Source organism: Cucumis melo, chromosome 12, assembly GCF_025177605.1.
Source record: "Cucumis melo cultivar AY chromosome 12, USDA_Cmelo_AY_1.0, whole genome shotgun sequence".
Classification (NCBI taxonomy): domain Eukaryota; kingdom Viridiplantae; phylum Streptophyta; class Magnoliopsida; order Cucurbitales; family Cucurbitaceae; genus Cucumis; species Cucumis melo.
The window spans coordinates 1,658,200-1,677,988 of record NC_066868.1 but is presented as its reverse complement, the minus strand read 5'-3'; the positions used below and the strand labels follow the sequence as shown (position 1 = coordinate 1,677,988).

The 19,789-nt window shown below is 32.7% G+C and overlaps 4 protein-coding genes and 1 long non-coding RNA gene across 7 annotated transcripts; 2 read left to right on the top strand and 3 right to left on the bottom strand.

Moving 5' to 3' along the window:
• Positions 1–255: 255 nt before the first annotated feature.
• LOC103497109 (mitochondrial import inner membrane translocase subunit TIM10) lies at positions 256–3,705 on the bottom strand. Its single transcript, XM_008459196.3, has 6 exons — positions 3,537–3,705; positions 3,383–3,432; positions 2,871–2,923; positions 2,648–2,686; positions 2,444–2,513; positions 256–1,399 (listed from the first exon to the last, which is right to left on the bottom strand). The coding sequence occupies exons 2-6, from the start codon at positions 3,425–3,427 to the stop codon at positions 1,349–1,351; spliced, it is 258 nt and encodes an 85-aa protein (XP_008457418.1). The 5' UTR covers positions 3,428–3,432; positions 3,537–3,705; the 3' UTR covers positions 256–1,348.
• On the top strand, positions 379–984 carry LOC103497111 (18.5 kDa class I heat shock protein-like). Its single transcript, XM_008459197.3, has one exon. The coding sequence runs from the start codon at positions 379–381 to the stop codon at positions 859–861; it is 483 nt and encodes a 160-aa protein (XP_008457419.1). The 3' UTR covers positions 862–984.
• Positions 3,706–3,931: 226 nt separating the features above from the next.
• Positions 3,932–8,883, top strand: LOC103497108 (uncharacterized). Of its 3 annotated transcripts, none has more exons than XM_051080397.1 (5): positions 3,932–4,194; positions 5,470–5,546; positions 6,822–6,924; positions 7,342–7,418; positions 8,538–8,883. In XM_051080397.1, exons 3-5 carry the CDS (start codon positions 6,824–6,826, stop codon positions 8,684–8,686), a joined length of 327 nt encoding a protein of 108 aa, XP_050936354.1. In that variant the 5' UTR covers positions 3,932–4,194; positions 5,470–5,546; positions 6,822–6,823; the 3' UTR covers positions 8,687–8,883. The 3 variants fall into 3 exon arrangements, with proteins under 3 accessions (XP_050936354.1, XP_008457417.2, XP_008457416.2); XM_008459195.3 differs by having other exon boundaries at positions 5,470–5,586; XM_008459194.3 differs by lacking the exon at positions 5,470–5,546.
• Positions 8,884–9,373: 490 nt separating this feature from the next.
• LOC103497107 (uncharacterized) lies at positions 9,374–11,750 on the bottom strand. Its single transcript, XM_008459192.3, has 2 exons — positions 11,149–11,750; positions 9,374–9,897 (listed from the first exon to the last, which is right to left on the bottom strand). Exons 1-2 carry the CDS (start codon positions 11,748–11,750, stop codon positions 9,669–9,671), a joined length of 831 nt encoding a protein of 276 aa, XP_008457414.2. The 3' UTR covers positions 9,374–9,668.
• Positions 11,751–17,791: 6,041 nt separating this feature from the next.
• Positions 17,792–19,781, bottom strand: LOC127144444 (uncharacterized). The gene is made up of 2 exons (XR_007816083.1): positions 19,193–19,781; positions 17,792–18,093 (listed from the first exon to the last, which is right to left on the bottom strand). It is a non-coding gene; the product is annotated as an uncharacterized LOC127144444 (long non-coding RNA).
• Between the last annotated feature and the right edge of the window lie 8 nt (positions 19,782–19,789).

Below are 19,789 nucleotides of genomic sequence, written 5' to 3'. Positions count from 1 at the left end.
AATTCAACATTAAAATATGGATTGAATTGTATTTTCCGACTTTCAAATTTATGTTTATAATATTTGTACTTTGGATCTTTATAAACTTCATATTAATCAAGCCCGTTATAAAATGATTGGGTGAAAGCCTAGAAGGTTCATATTCATACGATGACAAAAGCGATGATATTTCAAAGAATAGAGAAACCTTCTAGAAGAAACCAGAATCTTCGCCCACTTGCTATAATTTCTCGCCTCTTTCACTTTCTTCACCAGTCAGAAACTCCAAACCACTAATTCTACCAAGATCATTGTTGAATTCCATCAAAGCGCTTCTAAGTTTCGATTTCAATTCTCCAATTCAAGTCCGATTAAGTTGTTCAAACTAAACCTACGAAGATGTCGATGATTCCAAGCTTTTTCAATGGCCGACAGAGCAGTGTCTTCGATCCATTTGCCACGTTCGACCTCTCAGATCCATTCGATTTTCACTTCCCTTCTTCAATTTCATCTCACTTTCCCGAAATCGCTCGAGAAACTTCAGCTATAGTGAACGCTCGTGTAGATTGGAAGGAGACGCCGGAGGCTCATGTTCTGAAAGCCGATCTGCCTGGACTGAAGAAAGAGGAAGTGAAAGTGGAGATTGAAGACGGAAAAGTGATTCAGATTAGCGGCGAACGAAATGTAGAAAAAGAGGATAAGAACGAGAAATGGCATCGGATAGAACGAAGCAGTGGAAAGTTTCAGAGGAGATTTAGGATGCCGGAGGATGCGAAAACGGAGGAAATTAGGGCATCAATGGAAAACGGAGTTCTTACTGTGACGGTCCCGAAGGCGGAAGGAAAGAAAACAGATGTGAAATCCGTTGAGATTTCCGGCTAAACTCCGAGTTATCATGTGAATTTGTAACTAATGAATCCATGTAAACTGTCTTTGTGAAATCTGTACAAATTACTTTTGTTTAATATGAATAAAAGAATCCATATTGCTACAATTTTAACAAAAGGACTGGCAAAATAAATTTGAGACAGAAGTCTACAATACTTTATTTAACATTCCTCTTCAGCCATTAAAATCAAAGAATTGGCAAGGAAGATATTCAAGAGGCAAAGCATAGCCAGTAGGATCTTGAGGAACTAATAAAAGAAAGGGTATAGAGACCCAATCGAATATTTTCTAGAAATTTAAATTCATAGTTAATGGTGAAATGAAAACTATAAAATTGACAAGGAATGTGTCATTATCAATGCTTTCTCGGACAGAAAAACTAAATTATTTCATGAAATGGAGAACTAATCAGACCAAAAATGCTTAAACCAAAAGTTCTTCATTCCCAACTCACTGACAATTATACAAATCATGAATCAGCTCACATTGGAGGTCTACCAGACCCGAGTAGCTGGCCGATCAAATTGGTTACCTGAAGCACAACAAATTAAGAATCAATACCATTAAATAACTAATGAGATATATATTTAGGATGGATTCAATCAGTCAACAACAGATTATGCGAGTTCCGGCGAGACGTTTTATTGTAAACAAGCTGATTGAGAAAGTGATTTTCTCTCAAACTGGGGAGGAATGAGTTTAAAATTATGTTGAAGCTTTTTTAAGTTACAGGAGAAACTGTGGCCAAGAAATAGTCCCGTAGACTATGTATGCGCCTTAATCATGTCTTTGAATCATAATAACACGAAACACAAAATAGAACTTTATTTTAATATCAGAAGAAAACTACATCAATACTCAATCGTGTTTCGAGAGAGCTCTCTCTCTCAAAGTTCAACACTGGTCGATCGGCAAGGTAGTTCCTAACTCTCTATTTAAACCAAATACATCCTTAGCTAATTGCCATTAGGATCTTGCTAATATCCTGTTGATACCCCAAATATATCTGCTATTAAAAGCCAACTGATCGATCCAAGAGTTTCATCATTGAATGAAATTTGGAACTTTTTTTCTATTTTAATTTGGAATGCTGGAGAAGGAGAAATTCAGGTTGACACCAAAACATGACTGGTTTAAACATAACTCTTGACCTAGAGATTAGTGGTTTGAATCCCTCAACCTACATGTTTGTTGAACTTTGAAAGAAAATCCAGGGTAATAATAAGAGGAATTTACCAATGGTTTCTGTTTTATCATGAGACACCTGGTTTTATTTATCAAATGCGTCATGCCCCTAAGTCAAATATAATTGATATTACTATATTCATAACAAATGTTGATTTGTAAATCGGAAGTAGACAACAAAAACACATGGATTCATTTAAATTTCATTTCATAGACTACAAAGATTTTATTTAAGCATGATATTTCAATAAGAACAGTGTGATTAAGAAGAGCTAAATGAATTCGTCTCTGTACTTTCAATCACAATAGAGAATAAAGTCTTGTGTATAATTGGATCATCACATATCTCATAAACTAAACAACAGAGCATAGAAGATAGAAATCAGCTTACATGCCAGTACTTGGAGACGCAGCGGTCAATACAACTATTTTCACCCATATTCAGCTCAGATTCCTTATACCTAAAAAAGATGGTAGCTGTTAATTAACAAAAGACCATGCATAAATCTCAAAATGAATGAGACATAGGAAATTGAATTCCATGATTAGAAAGCATACAATATGCAAAGATAGATATGTAAGACAACTGCCCTACCTCTTATCAACACATTTGTTGAAACATGATTGTGTAAGCCTGAAAGACAAAAAGACAAAGGCATGACGTTCAAAGTCTATGAAGAAGGTAGAAAAAACATGAAGCTCAGATATCTAGAATGTTTTTTCATGTTTTTTCAATGAAAAAACTTCTATGTTTCTTTCATTTCCAAATATTTTTATTAAAAAGGTGAAATAATTAAAAGAAAATGTATAAAACCTACTTGTTGAACAATTCAACTCGATATTCCATCTCCTTTTCTGCCATACCAAATATCTGCTCCAATGCAAAAAAAAAAAAACAAAAAAAAAATCGAAAAAAATTCAAGTTGAAAATTATGAATTTATAATCTAAATTTAAGTTATATCATCACGATAAAGAATCATCAAAGGCTAATAAATTGAACATATTCATCACCAAATGGACAGAGTTCAGTAACAAAACATATCAAAGCATAAAAGATCATAAACTTAAGCATGAAAACCATCTGCCTAATGAGTGTCTTTCATTCAATTAATGAAAAAAATTATCCTACAACCATCCTTCATCTCTCTCCTTCGTGCCCTAACAATTACATTAGTTCAATTCGATAAAACCCACCACAATAAAACACATAGATTCCACTATTGACCTGGGATACTCTCAAAACACTCGATCCAAGTACTAGAATCCCACATCACGGCTATAAATTTTAAAAAACAGAGTAAAAAACTGAATAAATAAATCAAAACTAACCTGTTCCTTGTCGACAGCCGATGGCATATTGTTCGGAGAAGCCATTGAAACTATGAATCAAAAAAAAAATCTCAATCCCAAAAAGGAACGATTACACACCGAATAGGAACGATTGATATAGAACAAACCGAAAAGAAAATTTCTAGAAACTCACTTCAAAATGAAATGCCAAAGCAAATTTTCAAAAACGAAGCTCTGGGTTTTTATGGGTTTGATGAATCTGATCAGTAGTTGATAGGAGAAGGCAAAACCCCGCTGCTAAATCCCTATGACGATGTAATAGCAAAGTATTTTACAACATTCTTACTTCTTGATTTTAGGTTTAAAGAGTAGTACTTTCTAGGGGTGTTCAAAAAACACCGTAACCCGACCAATTCGACTACCCAACCCAAACCGTAAGGGTTGGGTTGGGTTAAATTATGTTTTGAGTTGGGTTGAGTTAAAAAATTGAAAAAAAAAAAAAAAGATGGGCCGGATTACCGGGTTGGGAAATTAAGGGCCGGGTTGACCCAACCCAACCCGGTTTAGGGGTATATATATAAAAAAAACCTAAATTCGTTTCGCCCAATCCCTTTAGCGCATTCAATCCCCCTTCGACAGTTCGACGTTCACATTTCGGCGATAAGATTCCGGCGACCTTTACATTCCGCCGCCGGCCTTTGCACATTTAGATCGTAAGTTCGACGGCACGATTCGCCTTTACACGTTCCAATCGCAAGTTCGACTGCACGTTCAGATCGCAAGTTCGACGGACTTCACATTTTGGGTTCTTCATCTTGTGTTGTCGGGTTCTTCATCTTGTTTTGTCCAAGGTTTGTTCATTGTTCCCATCTGACCTAACTTTCATTTTTTTTCTAATTGTTTTTTTGCTTTGAAAAATACTGCCGGAGATATTAATGATTTAGAGCAATATTTTGTTCAAACCTCAGTGTGTATTATTATTATTATTTTCAGCTTATTAATCACACATAGAAAAATAATAGAAATCCAAAGATTTTTCATGTGATGAATTAGATCCAAAAACATCCTTTGTAGATGATTTTATTTGAGGGGTGGCTTATGGAATTGAATATTTAGAAGTGTTTATAAAACAGGTGTTTGGGGGAGTACGTACATGTGCACTGTTTCCTTGACTCTATTTTTCTTTTAAATTAAAGAGTAAGATTTTGGGTTAATTGATATATAGTCCAAAGTGCCATTCTTGTATTGTTACATTGTTGTTTGTTGTTGAGTGAGTGATGAGAAGACCGACCATAAATTTGGATCTTGGAAACACTAATTTTGGTCGAACATCATTTTTAAATTAAAGTACTGGATTTTATCAATTGGACAGTGCCAAAGGTTGTGTGTCATTATAAATTCATCTAAAAATTAAGGCTTTAGTTGAATAGTTATACAATCATGTAATTTTAAGTTCTAATGCTTATATAAATTTGAGGAGTCATTTTGGTCCATGGTGGACATGGGGCATTGCGGACACAAATGGAAATTTTTTTTTATTAAACTTTGAACATTTTAATGTATTTTTAGTGGAAATTATTTAATTTTGAACTTTTGAATCTATTTTTGACATTATTAGACATTATTGACATTCCTATTTTATGTGATTATTACTTTTTATATCAATTTGAATTTTTGAATGTATTTTTAAATTTTAATGGACATTGCTATTTTGTGTGATTAATTTTTTGAATGATTTTGAACTTAAATTTCGAATTTGAAAAGAATATTAAAATTTGAGTTGAAAGACTATGAAAATGATGAAAATTAAATTCTTACCAATATAAAAATTTAAAGTATAATATAATTGAAAAAAATACCAACCCGCCAATCCAACCTGGCCTAACCCGGTCACATAGGGTTGGTCCACATTTTTTGGGTTGGGTTACCCTTGAGGATTGAATCAATAGGGTTCAATTTTTCCCAACCCGGTCACTTAGGGTTGGTCCACATCAAAACTCAGGAATCGGATTTTGGACGGTTCGGTTCAAACGGACCGGCGTGACCGAATCATCAAATCAAAAGGGCCTAAACCTTAAACCCCATACAACTTCTTTTTCGTTTTTGTGATTTATTCTCTCTCCCAGCGTCTCTGCTCTCCAACTCACCGGCTGGCCGGCCACCGACCGCAACTACTTGATCTTCTCGCCATTCTTCTCTCTTGGTAATCAGTTACTTGATCTTCTCGCCATTCTTCTCTCTTGGTAATCAGTTCTCTCTCGTATATACATATATGTGTATATATATGTATGTATTTATGTATGGTCAAGGCACCTATCAACAAGTGAGCTATGCGAATGTTTGTTGCTTATTCATGTGTTGTAAGCAATAGCTGTGTGGCATTGTTGAATTGAGTGATTTTTGCAGTTTTGGTTAGGAAGAATCTAATGGAATTTATGTTAAAAGATCGGTATTTCAAGACATCTAACTCTAGGTTATTTTTTCAATGTAATTTTCTTTGTGTTTAGGGCTATGTTAAAGTATGGTGCTGACATGAACTAAAGAATAGTGAATTGATTTGGAATTTTACTCATTAGTACTATCCTATAAGGGGAACTAGAATACATGAAAGAGGCCCTATGCTGCATGCCCAAAACCTGAAAAGTGAACTTAATGTTGTATTAGTTTTGGTTCACCATATCTGAATGTTATCGTGAAAGAGGTGATGATACTATTGGAGTTAGCTTAAGATCTCCTAAGTGGTAAGATTGAAACAGATTTAATCATGCCAATTTGATCATCGGTTCTTTTTAGATTAAAAAACTAATAGCTCTCTTGTAAAAGTGATGCCTTGTAAAAGTGGTTTCTCAAGGCACTCTATGAAACTAGACATGTTACTCTAACTCTTACATTCTGTTAAGAGAGTTGCAGTCAATTCTCCCTAAAAGTGTAATTGATAGGAAAGAATGAATGAGTAGTCATATATTTATTGCTCAATAGTGCATTCAAATCTTCTTCATACTTAGACCTAACACTTCAGTGGCTTCTCTTTCTAGCCTTTTAGGAGTAACATCCATACAAGTAAAGCTTGTAAGGATAGTAATATAGTCTTGACGAAATAACTCATCAAAATTTCTTCTTCAAGCTACGTATATGTATGTGCTATAGATCATTGAGGTTCGTGGGAATAGTTGAAGAATCATGAAAGCAGTCTAGCTAATCTTACATACCTGCACTTTTGTTAATGCCCGTAGATTGATATTTCAATTCTTAAGAGTTGGTGGAAAAGAGATTTCAACTTCTTGGCTCCATTGGTTTTGTAGAATTTTGTTTTTTTTCCTTGCGTTATCAATTTTTTGCTATTTTTGTAGACTTTTGGTTTATTTTCCTTGATGTTCTCAATTTATTTGCCTTCATTTTTAATCAGGATGTTGGTTTTGTCTGGTTTTTCTTTTTATTTATTTATTTATTATTATTATTATTATTTTTTTTTTGTTAGCAATGGAACATGGATCCTTTACAGATGAGACCAAATCAACATTTTCTATGGCTGATGAAGATCATACACTTGCAAATGCTCTCAGATACACTTTGAATCAAGAGTAGGAGCTCTTATTCAGTTATTCTTGAGTGAATACTTTGAAATGTCAACGCTCATTTTTTTTAACCATTTCATCTTGCTATTAATTCATGACATTAATAATTAAGTAGATTCTTGGTTCTTGTGAACATATAATTCACAAGGTCCTTAAAGAATTATTTAGGTTCTTGGATAATCCATGAGGCATAAATTGATAAATAATGTACAGCCATTGCATGCGTTAATGTGCGTTCTTTCATTGTCCATTCAGAAGAGTTATAAATATGTTGACATTTTTTTTCACCTATTAGAGCAATAGGAATTGATCATTTGGTTGTGGTTTCTTTCCCCTGTTAAAAAAAGCTGGTTTAGATTGTTGTTATACTTTAGTAAACCATATCTGATATACTTTTAAATAACTTGCAATATCATCTGGCAGTCCAAGAGTGACATTCTGTGGGTACAGCATCCCTCATCCTTCAGATAATCGAGTTAATATTAGAGTCCAGACAACAGGTAATATTTTAGGTTGTTCGACTCTCTAATTGGTTCACATTTCGGGAATTTTTTTCTAATGATTGGATTTGTTCTATCTTGATTTTTCTTCTTTATTTACATCTAATTTATGCATTCATGAGATATATAGCTTTTGGATCCATGCGAAGTCTGATCCTTGTAAGAAATTTTTTTTTCCAACAAAGTCGCCTTTTTTTTTAGAACACATGTTGGATCCTTGTAGCTTTGCTAGAACCCCGTTATTAAATTAAATAGAACTCAAGTAGACAGTTCTACAACATATAGAACTGACCCTGTTCAAGTAAGGTCATGGTAAAAAATAAATTTTAGTACTTGAACTTAGGGTTCTATAACTTTAACAAGATTCAATTATTTGTCCAAAATTTGAATAGCTATTGTACGGAGTTCTTACCATCAACACTGGTAACTCACATTGACATGATATATGTATTCGACAAATATTAGTTGATTAGGTGTAACATGACAGAAAAATAGTAGGAAGTATATAACTATAGAAAATAATATTAGCACATAAAAGGGATTTGATACGTTGCTTTGAAAAGATAGTATATTGCATATGCTTGTTTATTTTATTCAATTATCCACTTTTTTCCGCATTACAATGTTAATAAGTATGACTACACATTATTAATTACACTTCAAAGTTTGAAAGCCATATTTAAAACTTTTTAAAATGATAATATACCTATTAGGTACACTAGATCTCAAGAACATAGTCGTACAACCTAGAGAATAGATCCTATTCAAGTAGGGTCATAGATCTATAATTTAATCTTAAACATATATGCATGCCCATTTGCAATTGTAAAGTAAAACCCAACGTACCAAGATGTTTGAGGTTGAGGCCTAAACAAATAGTGTCACGAATGAATGGTCTTTACTCTTTCTCCATGGTTGGATTTGTTGAACCCAGTGATCTGCAGTTGAAAGTAGACAAAGCTATTATTGATTACTAGGGAAAAGCAAAGCACATGGGAAAATGGTAGGGGCAATATAGCAAACAGAAGGCTATTTATTGAAGTGACTATGCATTATTAGTAGCATTAGTAATAGCATTAGTGATCACTGATGAAAGGGGTTTCTGATTGAACATGGCAGGTGATCCTGCTAGAGAAGTTTTGAAAGATGCTTGTCAGAACTTGATGGTGGTGTGCCAGCATGTGAGGAACACATTTGACAAGGCTGTGCTTGATTTCAATCTCACCAAAGCAAAAGAAGAACCTGAGGGAGACATTAGTATCGAATAGAATGGGACCTTTGTTTTTTCTTTGCCTTGTAATTTTACCCTTTTTTTTTTTTTTTGTTAGTTTACAGTTTATTGAGATAGATTTGTTAGAAAGAGATTAATTCCGTTGAATTTTGCTTGCGTTTATTGGTATCTCAACTGATGGCTTATCCCTCCCTTCAGGGATTTCATGTTAAATAGTAGATTTGGTTGATTTTACGTCTTATTAGAAGAATGCAGATATATTAAGATTCATAAAAAAGGTAAAGAAACTTGTCTGGTCAAATTAGATTAAATGTCTTTGCGAGCGATCTCTGATATTTTTAACCACAAAAGAAAAAATGTTTTTAAGTCTTTTCTTTGAGTTTAATGATTGAGAGTATGTCAACTGATCCAATTATGTGGGTTGGTGTTTTGAAGTTGTTTCGAGATAATAAAATTTTGCAATAAATTTATGTACAAAAATTGTTTGGCAGTCTTTTCAAAATATTTAAAGACAAAAAAAAAAAAAAGGAAAGTAAATGAAGATTTATAAAACTACTCTTCTTTCTTTTTTAGTAGTATAATTCATGAGGTAGTTGTTTAGGCTTTTTTTTTTCGTTTTTAAATTTGCGAAGTCTATGATCCTTATTACTCAAAGAAAGGTGGAAAAATCTATCCTTTTGGGGTAATGGCAAATTCAAACACTCAAAATTTAACAAACATAATATTTAGATCTAAAAAATTAGATTTTTTTTTCTTTTTTTTTTAAAAGACTGCCAAACAATTTATGTACTTGTGTAGTTGCTCATGTCAACCAACACAGGTTTAGAGAAACGTATTTCTATGCATTCACTACACTACAACTGAGAGATGCCTAAATAAACCAACCCCTTCAAAATAAACTAATCAAACTGAAGTGAAAATATATATACAAAGGCCTGAAGAAAACCCAAATTGCCTCAAGAACTTGGAATGCCTCTAGATTTTTCTTTCTTCATTAATTTTCTTCCTTCTTCCTAAGTCTATGACATTAACTTGAAATGAAAAAGCCAGGACATTGCAAATGCGAGGAGCATGCAAGCAAGCAGAAAGTTCATAATGCGTCGACCGTGAAAGATTGTTCGTGTCTCGACTAGAGTTAGGGGTGCTGTCAAAGCTGAGGATGCTACTGCAGCCGCAACTGCATTGCTCGGTTCATTTATTTGTTGACTTGCCACATTTTGTGCAGTTGCCCCACATATCTCGCAAATTCTGCAAGGAAAAGATTGTATCACTTGTCAAGCTAATAGTCATATAAAGGTATCGTCAAATTTTCAACCTAAACATAATTCAATTGGTTCAAGGTTCAAATTTTTTGAAATGGGCAGAATCATATACATCAACCGGCCAAAAGAAATCTAAATTTGGCTAATTGGATGTTCTTATCTAGAGAGTTAGAATGACCTCCAGCACCTTCAAGATGTCTAACGGTATTTCTACATTCGAAAATAGTCGTTTTCATACAAACAATCATATACCTCATTTATATCCGATTAATACTTTCTCATACGACAAGACATAAATTTTTGAGGATCTGGCTCACCAACTTCCTTAGTTGTTCAACAAATCAACTTTCATAAATTTTACATATTTATCGAGAAATTTAATTTTAAACTCTGCACCTCAAATACCAATTTCCTACCATATTAACTTCATATTGCAACAAACACCCCTTAGTGACAATATACTCATTCTCAATAGTGAAGCTTTACACACAAAATCAAGTTGATGTAAGGTTTCTAACCCGAATTCTAATTTGTCTGCCCAACTTCGAAGTCTCTGAATGATTTACGTTATCACAAATAAAAGAATTAAAAAAAAAAGAGAAACCGATTAGCTATGGACAAGTTTGTAAGTTCAACTTCGACACATGGAAATTTATAGGAACATAAGTGTGACACCATCATATTCTGAAATGTAAAGGAAAAAAAGGAGATATCCAAGCTTCAGATATGTCATATATCATTCTTTTATTTTATCTACATGATACTATAATGATAAATGTTAACTTTGAACAACTTAGAAGTTACAACAGATGGAAGCCACCAAAATTGAGTTGATTACTTCTAGTACAATAAGGAAAACCAAATGCTGACAGCAGAAGATCCAGCTAACCACTTAAAGTTTGTAGTTATAATGAATTTACACAACACAACAAAGAGATGGAACTGTTTGAGGGCCAATTCATGGCAGAAGACTCAAGAGAATTGCTGCTAAAAGAAGAAGCAGAGAAAGTTTAGAAATCTTTTCAAAGCGAAAAACTCATCTTCTTATCTTTCAGGAGCTTAGATTTTCAATTTATCTCCAATTAAACTACTAGCAAGACTCAAGCTAATCTAAGTCTAGGTAAAACTTCAACAAAACCATTGATAATCAAAGGATTCTAAAATTAAGAATTGGGTTTCTGACGGGATGAAAGAAATCTGATAGGAAAAATGGGAGTTAATTAGAATGAATACTTACGTGTTTCCCTTGATTTTGAACCAAGTCTCAGCACATTGCTTGTGGGCAGTACCCAAATCACCTCGACAGCAACAACCAAGCTGAATTGGAGTATCAGAATTATCTCTTCCTCCACTGCTTTCCAGCTCTAAATGACAAATTCTGCAGTCCCTTTCGATCTTCCCCAAATGCACCTTCACCTCCAAATCCCCGCTCTCCAAATCCACCTCCGACGAGCTCTCAGAGATGAAATGACCCATTTCAGCGTCCAGAACGCCCTCTATCTCGCCGGAAAATTGACCCTCGCCGTGAGATCCCCAGGCTGTGGAGTCAAAAACCGAGTGCCACGACTGGTCGTCAGAATCATCAAGTACCGACATGTCGCTGCAGCTCCCAGCAGCTGAACGAGCATCGCGAAATGGCAAGGAGCTCGGATTCGCAGGGTCGGAATCACCACGGGGAGTTTCAACCGCCGACATCCTGTGAAACCCAGATGGAGAAATGGCATTCGACTGACGAAAAACCAAAAGATATGTATTAACAAACAGTACAGGAAAACATGGCGGTCCCAGCAAGATGAAAAGATTAAGAAGGGATCCGTGGTATTTATAAGTAATAACCATTTCTTTTCTCCCCTTCTTCTTTCCTTCTAAGTCCTAACCATGTACAGTTGCAATTCCCATACAGATTTCAGAATGTACAAGTAGAACACGAAATCAAATTTTAGAAGAAAATACCATACCACAATCAAGAATATGAAATTATCATAAACACACAGTAAATTAAGAGCTCATCCCTTTTAACAATGAGATTAGTGTAAAGTAAAACACCTTGGAATGAAGAGAAAGAAAGGGCAAACGTGGGGTTATGGGCTTTTGTCTGGTTGTTGATTTGTTGATTCTCTCTCTTTAGCAAAGATGATAATATCAGGTTCGTCTCTAACAAACAAATACAGACACAAAGTGAAACTCTTTTTCGGCGTGTCAGTATCGATTGTGGTTGTTCAGAGAGAAAAGGAAATTGGAAATTGGAAACTAAAAATTAAAAGAAAAAAGCGTGACAAGAACAGTGATTATTGAAGAAGACGCAAAAGAGGAAAGGGATGCGTGAGAGCCAGAATTTGCAGCTTTTTCCGATTATTTAAGGATCATGAAGCCACAGTCCCAATCTCTTTCCCATTTTATGCACACAGTTTTCACCTCAACAGTTTCTCTTGGAGTGAGATGAACTTTTCATTCTTCATCACAGTGTAGTACACAATTTAACCTTTGAATTTTCATCTTTAACAATCCAGTTCTTTAAAATTAACTTTAAAAATTTGTAACGATTTACTTTAGTTATTAACAATGGAGTATTTATAGTTTATAAATACATCCGTTTCAACTAAAGTTACTAACGTACACATCTACTGAGATTCTAAATTTTAGATGACTGAAGTTGAAGCTAAATTTTGGTTTCAAAAAAGTTGAAGGAGGGAAAGTTCTCCCAACCTTTAGCTTTCACCTATTTCTATTTAAAAAAAAAAACAATAAGAAATCATTTATTAAATTCAGGTACATATTTATATTCAATGTAAGGTACAAATAATTCTGTTCACTCACTACCCCACTACACCCATGGAACAGAGTCGTCATGTAAGACTTAGAAGTAATACCAAGACTCGGTCATAGCTACGCTGAGGTAGTTTAGCTCAAAGATGAGCTTGTGTCTTTACATACTAATATTTCTCTTTTATCTCATCTCATTTGATAAAATAATACTATTTTTCTACGATATGTCATATATTTGTTAGAAGAGCCAATAAAATTCTACATCAATTAGATGAGGAAGTGATTGTAGCTAGATATATAAGTGAGTATAATGATCTCCATTTGCATGGGATCTTTTAATGTAAAACACTTTTGTGTGAAATAAAATACAAAGCTATGAAAGTTAATATCATATCATTGTAAAGATACGTGGAGGTTTGTTGTCCTTCTCAATCGGTATCAGAGTCTTAACCTGCGGAAAAAATCCTCATGTTCAAAATAAAGAAATTTAGTGAATCTTGTTCGTCTTTTAGATTTAGTGTAAGCTCTCAGGATTAGGCAGGAACAAAATCTCACATTGTTTAGAGAAGGAAGTGATCGTGGGAATATGAGTGAGGACAATTATTTTCATTTATATATTATTTTTTGGGATTAAACCAAAAACAAAGTTATGAGAGTTTATGCTCAAAGTAGACAATATCATATCATTGTAAAATATAAGTAGATTTGTTGTCTTTATTAGAGCTGACCTCATGACAACTTAAATAATAACAATCACATAGATGAATTCAAAAGTAAATTGAGAAGGTAAGTATGGAAATGGCTAAATAGATTTAACTTTTTTTTTTTAACATAGAAAATGATTTTGCTCCTCTCCAATTATTTGTGTGTTTTTGGTAGACAATTTTATCCATCTTACATCAATGGGGTGTAGAGCATAAAGTTGTAAGTTATTTAGATTAAGTTTAGAAGGGGGAATCTTCAATAGAGATAAAGGAAGGATGTGTTGTGATTCAACATGAGAAATGAAGCAATTGTGATTATTTCCCCACACTTGGTGAGTGTGCTTAATAAGAAAGATAGTGCTCAAATAAAGTGGCTTAGAAGAGTGTGGCTTCATTTGGTCTTAGTGAATCACCACAAGTCGTCATCATAATATAGATGAGTTGAATAACACCTGAAACTGAAAAATTCTCAAATTAATGTATGTACAATACAACATAATATATATATATATATATATATATATATATATATATATATATATATATATATATATAAGAAATTCATTCAGTGTCTTTCTTTGTTTTATTAACTTTTTAATATAAACCAAAATTAGTTTACAAACACACAAAAATTTAACTCAAATATATATTCTGATGCACTCTATAATTTTGTTTTTTATTTAAAATAATTTCTTGATGAGATGATTATCTATAAAATATTAGAATGATATGAAAAATTATTTATTATTTACAATTAATTTTAAATTATATCTTAATATAGTTGTATGCTTTCAAACTTTTTTATAAAATTATAATTTATAAAATAGGTAAATTGAATTAAACTTTTTTATAAAATTAATTCAATTCATTTAGTAATTCATCCCTTCAAATAAAATAGGTAAATTTTTAATACAATGAACTACTAAATATTTATGGATAGTTGCAAATATAGCAATTATATTCAAAATAATTAAGTATTTAATAAAATTTTAAAAAAATTGCAAATATAGTAAAATCTGTCAAAATCTATCAATGATAGGAGTCTATCACTGATAGACCATGTAGCAAATGTTGGTCCATCACTGATAAACTACAAGAGTCTATCAATGATAGAAGTCTATCACCGATAGACTTTGCTATATTTGCAATTTTTTAAAAATATTGCTACATACTTAATAATTATTCTAAAAATTGTTATCTATTATAATTACCCTAAATGTTTATGCCAAGCCCGTTAACAATTTTTTAAATATTTCTTTCTTCTTTTTCTTCCTTCTGTTGCATTTTTTATCGTCTTTCTTCTTTTCCTCTTTTTTTTTCTTTTTTTTTTCGCTACGATTTCTTTTCATGATCTTTCTTCTTTTTATTCTTTTTTTTACGTCGTTTAGATTAGGGTAACCAAATCTAAAATATTGTGTATAAAGAATCATTTAGATTGAAGTAGTCAAATCTAAACGATCGTGTATCAAATAATCTTGAAAAAATAAACGATTGTGTACCAAAAGAATCTTAAAAATTTTCGTTTAGCCAAATTATAAATGATCGTGTACCAAATTTTGAAAAAAAAAATCGTTCAGATTTGGGGTAGCCAAATCTAAACGATCATTTAGTCAAATTTAAATGACCAAATCTAAACGATCTAAATATATTATGCGCGTTGTTGACGGCGAGATTGATAAGACATTTTTTGTATTTTCTATTGTGGGCTTGTGGACTTTTTCCGTTTTCAAAATTATTCTATATCGTATAAATATTTTGATGTATTGTTATATTTTTGAAAAGACCCTAATAAAATAAACAAATATTTTTTTAAACATTGATTAAAAATAATATTGATACCTAATAATTTGGATAGTTTTTAAATATAGAAAATAAATTAAATTTATTTACAAATAACCTCGCTATGTATCAATGTCTATTATTATCTATCACAAATAAATAGTGAGATTTTACTCTATTTCAAAATATTTTTAATAATTTTGTGGTTTAAACCCTCCTAAAATTTTAATTTAATTACAAAAGATAATTTCCAAAAGATAAAGCTAATTAGAATGAAAAATTAATAAGACTATACTATTACATTTCACAATAAAATAATTTCCCGTACAAGGGTCTTACGATGGACGCTTTTTAAAAACAAAAACTCAATAGATTATTTTAAACCCATTGTGCAATTCATGAAATCACAAATATTCAATATATAAAAACTCATTTATGGGTATAAAAAAAAAAAACATTGAATTAAAATAAAACAAAAGTTTTGGAAAAAATCATTTTTTGGATAGAGAAAGATGTAGGTGTGAACCAAGTGGCAGAAGTCAATGATGAGGCCTAGTTGGAACAAGTGCTGCCAAATCTCTCTTTATGCATCATAATATGTAATACGAGGAAGTTAGTGCTAGTTTAGTGTGTGGCCGTTGTAAGCAACTCACTCAACACTGATTTAAAGAAAGGGCTAAAATAGACCATAGTGGATAAGAAAAGGCATTTTTACTATAAAAGAAAAGCAATTGTTATCAATAGAAGTTGGGAATGCCCAAAGTGCCATAAACACCCATCCCAAAAGGGGGGAACCACTTTAGTATGATACTTCACTTTAGGTTTCACTTAGGCTCTTTTTGTTTCTTTGTTTTCTTTTATTTTAGTTTACAACAATCGAAGTCAAAGATTGAAATTTGAAAAATGAACTTTTAAGAACTTGTTTTTGTTTTTGAAATTTAACTAGGAATACAACTCTTCTTAAGATTGTTTTTTTAAGGTTGCCGCTTAGGTATTTGACGAGCCTAATTGGTGAAGAAAGAAAGCAAGTTGAAGCTTGCAAGTGGCTAGAATCAAATTGCTCGAGAGGGAGTAAACGTGGGTGTAAAGTGGGAGGAATAGAAGCACAAAAGGAGACTTAACCCCGAAGCAGTATTAGCACACTGGCGGCTTGAGAAAAGTAAGATGGAAAAGGTGCCAATAAGAATCCACCCAAAAGTAGGAATACTATGTTCCCAAAATAAAGAAGATACCACCGAAAGAGTGTTAAAAAGTGGATTTGCAAACTTTATCCAGTAAAGTTGCATCGTATCAAGTAGTTGGAAGGGACAAATTTGTCCAAGCAAAGGATAGATAAAAGTTCCATTAAATGGATCTTGGCCCAAGCCTGGAGTGGAGTGCAGCACAAGAGGGTCCATAAACAGTGGTCAGTAAACAAATCCAAGTTAACTAATATTCATTAGAAACGTAAACGGTGGACTAAATAGGGAAAATTTTACAATGATATATGGTGCATTGCACCTTCACAAGAAATAGCAAAGAACTAAATTTATCCACTATGACATGCCAAGTTAAAAGCTCAGGTTTTAATATTGGCTTCGATTCTTCCACCTACATTTTTTTTTTAAAAAAAAAGACATAATAAAGCTAAAGAGTGCATAAGAAACCGAAGCCATGCATTGACTCAATTAATGCATAGTACTTGTAAGATGCTATGCTATGCTATGCTCGATTATAAAAATAGTACAATTTAATGTCGTACTATTTTGAAAATTATTTGGCATCCACCTTCCATCAAATTGACTTAAAATCTACCTGAATGGTTAGTAGACCATGTCTTCATTTGTAGGCCCATGAGTTTTATAGCAGATGATCATCGTAAATGAAGAGTGCTTTGCTATATCTTCAAATATTTGTTTTTTTTTTTATTATTTGATATCTTAGGGCTAACTTCTATCATATCCTAAAAGATCTGGGTGTCATTCGTAGAAAATTAACTTCTAGGTAGATAGTTATTATAGATTGAATCATTAACCTCTTAGTCATTTATTGAGACCAAGTATCTTTTATATCTTTTGTATCTTTTTTACCATTAAATCAATACATGATTATTAATATTTGTTTTTGTTTTTAAACCCAATTGTAATTTGTTGTTGTTATTCATATTATTAGTTAGAACTCAAAGAGATAGTTGTACAACCTATAGAACAAATTTGTTCAAGTAAAGTTGTAATATTCATGTAGGTTTATCTTGAATCTTTGATCAACTATAATTATAACTAGTGATTCTTCATTTATTTTGCCAACGCTCTTTGACCACGATATCAGATTCTTTAGCATTGGTATTCAGTTTGGAACGAAAACTTATGTTTATCTTCCACAATGGAATTTCTTGTTAGCTCACACATTAGAAGGTAATTGTCTTACCGATGTCAATCGGCTTATAGGACCTTAGTTTGACTTACCACATTTGGTGTCAGTCTTCTCCAATCTTTGTGTCAAATTATATTTTAAATTTTTATAATTTTGTTGACTACTCTTTTCTCAATTTAATATCACAATAAGACGGGCACTATTGTACATAATGTCATTCTAATTAGGTTGTCCTAGTACATCTACTACCCAATTACTTACAGAAAAAAAAGGAAAGAATAACTAAACACCTTTTTTCTTTTTTATTTTGTTATGTAAGGTTTAACTATATGGAAAGAAACATCGTCTAGAAACCCATTTTTTTAAATTTAGATTTGGAAATCAAAAGGATCATATAAGAAAATGAGGTACATGTATGTTCCAGCAGAACCTACATCCATGTCTTTCGCATTCCACCATTTCTTGAGTGCTGCCAAACACCACATCTTTTTAGAATATTTCAAGTTTTCTCATGAGTAGGCCGAAAAGTGTTAAAGTGGAGGCTGAGACAGGTGGTATCAGGTTGTTCTTTTTATGAAGGCCTGCATGGACAAATCACACAAGTTATATATAGCATCTGCTCAAACTTCACATCTGCAGAGAAGGTAAATTGGCTAAGGAAACCACCAACTCTATAGATATCACTAATAACACATTTTGCAAATAATTTTTTTTAAAGTGCAATGGAACCATCCAACGTGATTCTTTTCCAATTAAGGATCTCCAACTGTACAGACTCAATAGACAAAACGCTACTATTTCCTCCTATCCCAAAGAGGTTATAAGGAATTCAGCATTACCTTCTAGTAAGAAGCTCTGCGACCTCTGTGATATTGATGAATGAAATTATCAAGATCAATAAACCCCAAAACCACCCTTGATGGATTACAGAAGAGATTGCTAATTATAAAATAGAAGGACCTTAAAAGGATGTGAACATTTACACCAATGATTAACAAAACACATTAAACAAAAGTAAATTCATTAAGCTCTAAAAAAGATGAATGAGTAAAACTAAAGATCCTTCCATTCCTTTCACAGCATATAAATACCAAAAGAATGAACCGTTTAAAGGCTAGCCATTACGCCTCTTTAAAAGAATGTTCCACAAAAACCAAAGATGATAAATTTTGATTTGAACGTTTCTAGGCATAATCATATGCCAAACAAAACCGTCCAAGATAAGGTTCCAATATCCTTGAGCAAAAGTGCAAGACCTGGAAAGATGCCAATGAGTTTCTGACTAAATATCAGTATACATTAAGAGTTATTCTTTCATATTTGAGATTCTACACTCCCAATTTTAAGCGTTTAATCAATAAGTAAAACCTGTGGCAATGATCCGACAATAATTCCACTTTCAAGGTGATTTTATAATTGTTCAACTAAGAACTAATAGCATATCTAATGCTTAACTCGGAGTTGATTGTCCAAACGAACTCAAACTACGAATAACAACATAAACGAAAACTTTGATAAGAGAACCTTACGGATAGACTAAAATTCAAATTATACAATAAAATGTGGTTAATTCAATTCCAGAACAATTTCAAGACATGCTCTAATGAAAGCTTCTACCCTGACGATAATTATACTCCTTACTATACACAAATATTCATGTCAATTTCCAGGGAACCTTACATTCCAGTAGAATCGTTGCCGGTGTACAATACAAGTCCCTTTTCAACAATCGAACTTCCTCTACCACCATCGAGAATATCTCGGCCTTCAACCTCCATAATGGCTGAACGAACGAATTCCCTTACATGATTCAAGTTCTCAGAAAAGAACAACAAAAAAAAATATAAATACATCAAATGAGAAAATGGAAAAGATATAATAAATAAATTTCAATTGATCGTTCAAACTCTTGGTTCGGAAATCGCGAGTCATATCGATAAGCATTTCGTCATAGGCAATCGTAATCATGAATTCAACAACGAGATGAGAAAATTAAATAGGCGTTATACAGCATTAGCGATTTTCCAGAAGAGATTTTGGTTGTTGTGTACATGATTTCGGTTCGAACGAAGAAAAATCTTTGAACAGCTTCTTGTACATTTCAAATTCATGGAGAAAATACAGAGATTAAAAAATGAACACTCTGAAAACAAGCTCATCACAATAACTTGCTACCACTGGAGCTCGGGCAATGCAACCTTCTGTATACTACAGAGACCTCCGTTGAAATGGTTCTTTGGAACGGTACCTCTCCATTGAAATGATTCTCTTTTTCTT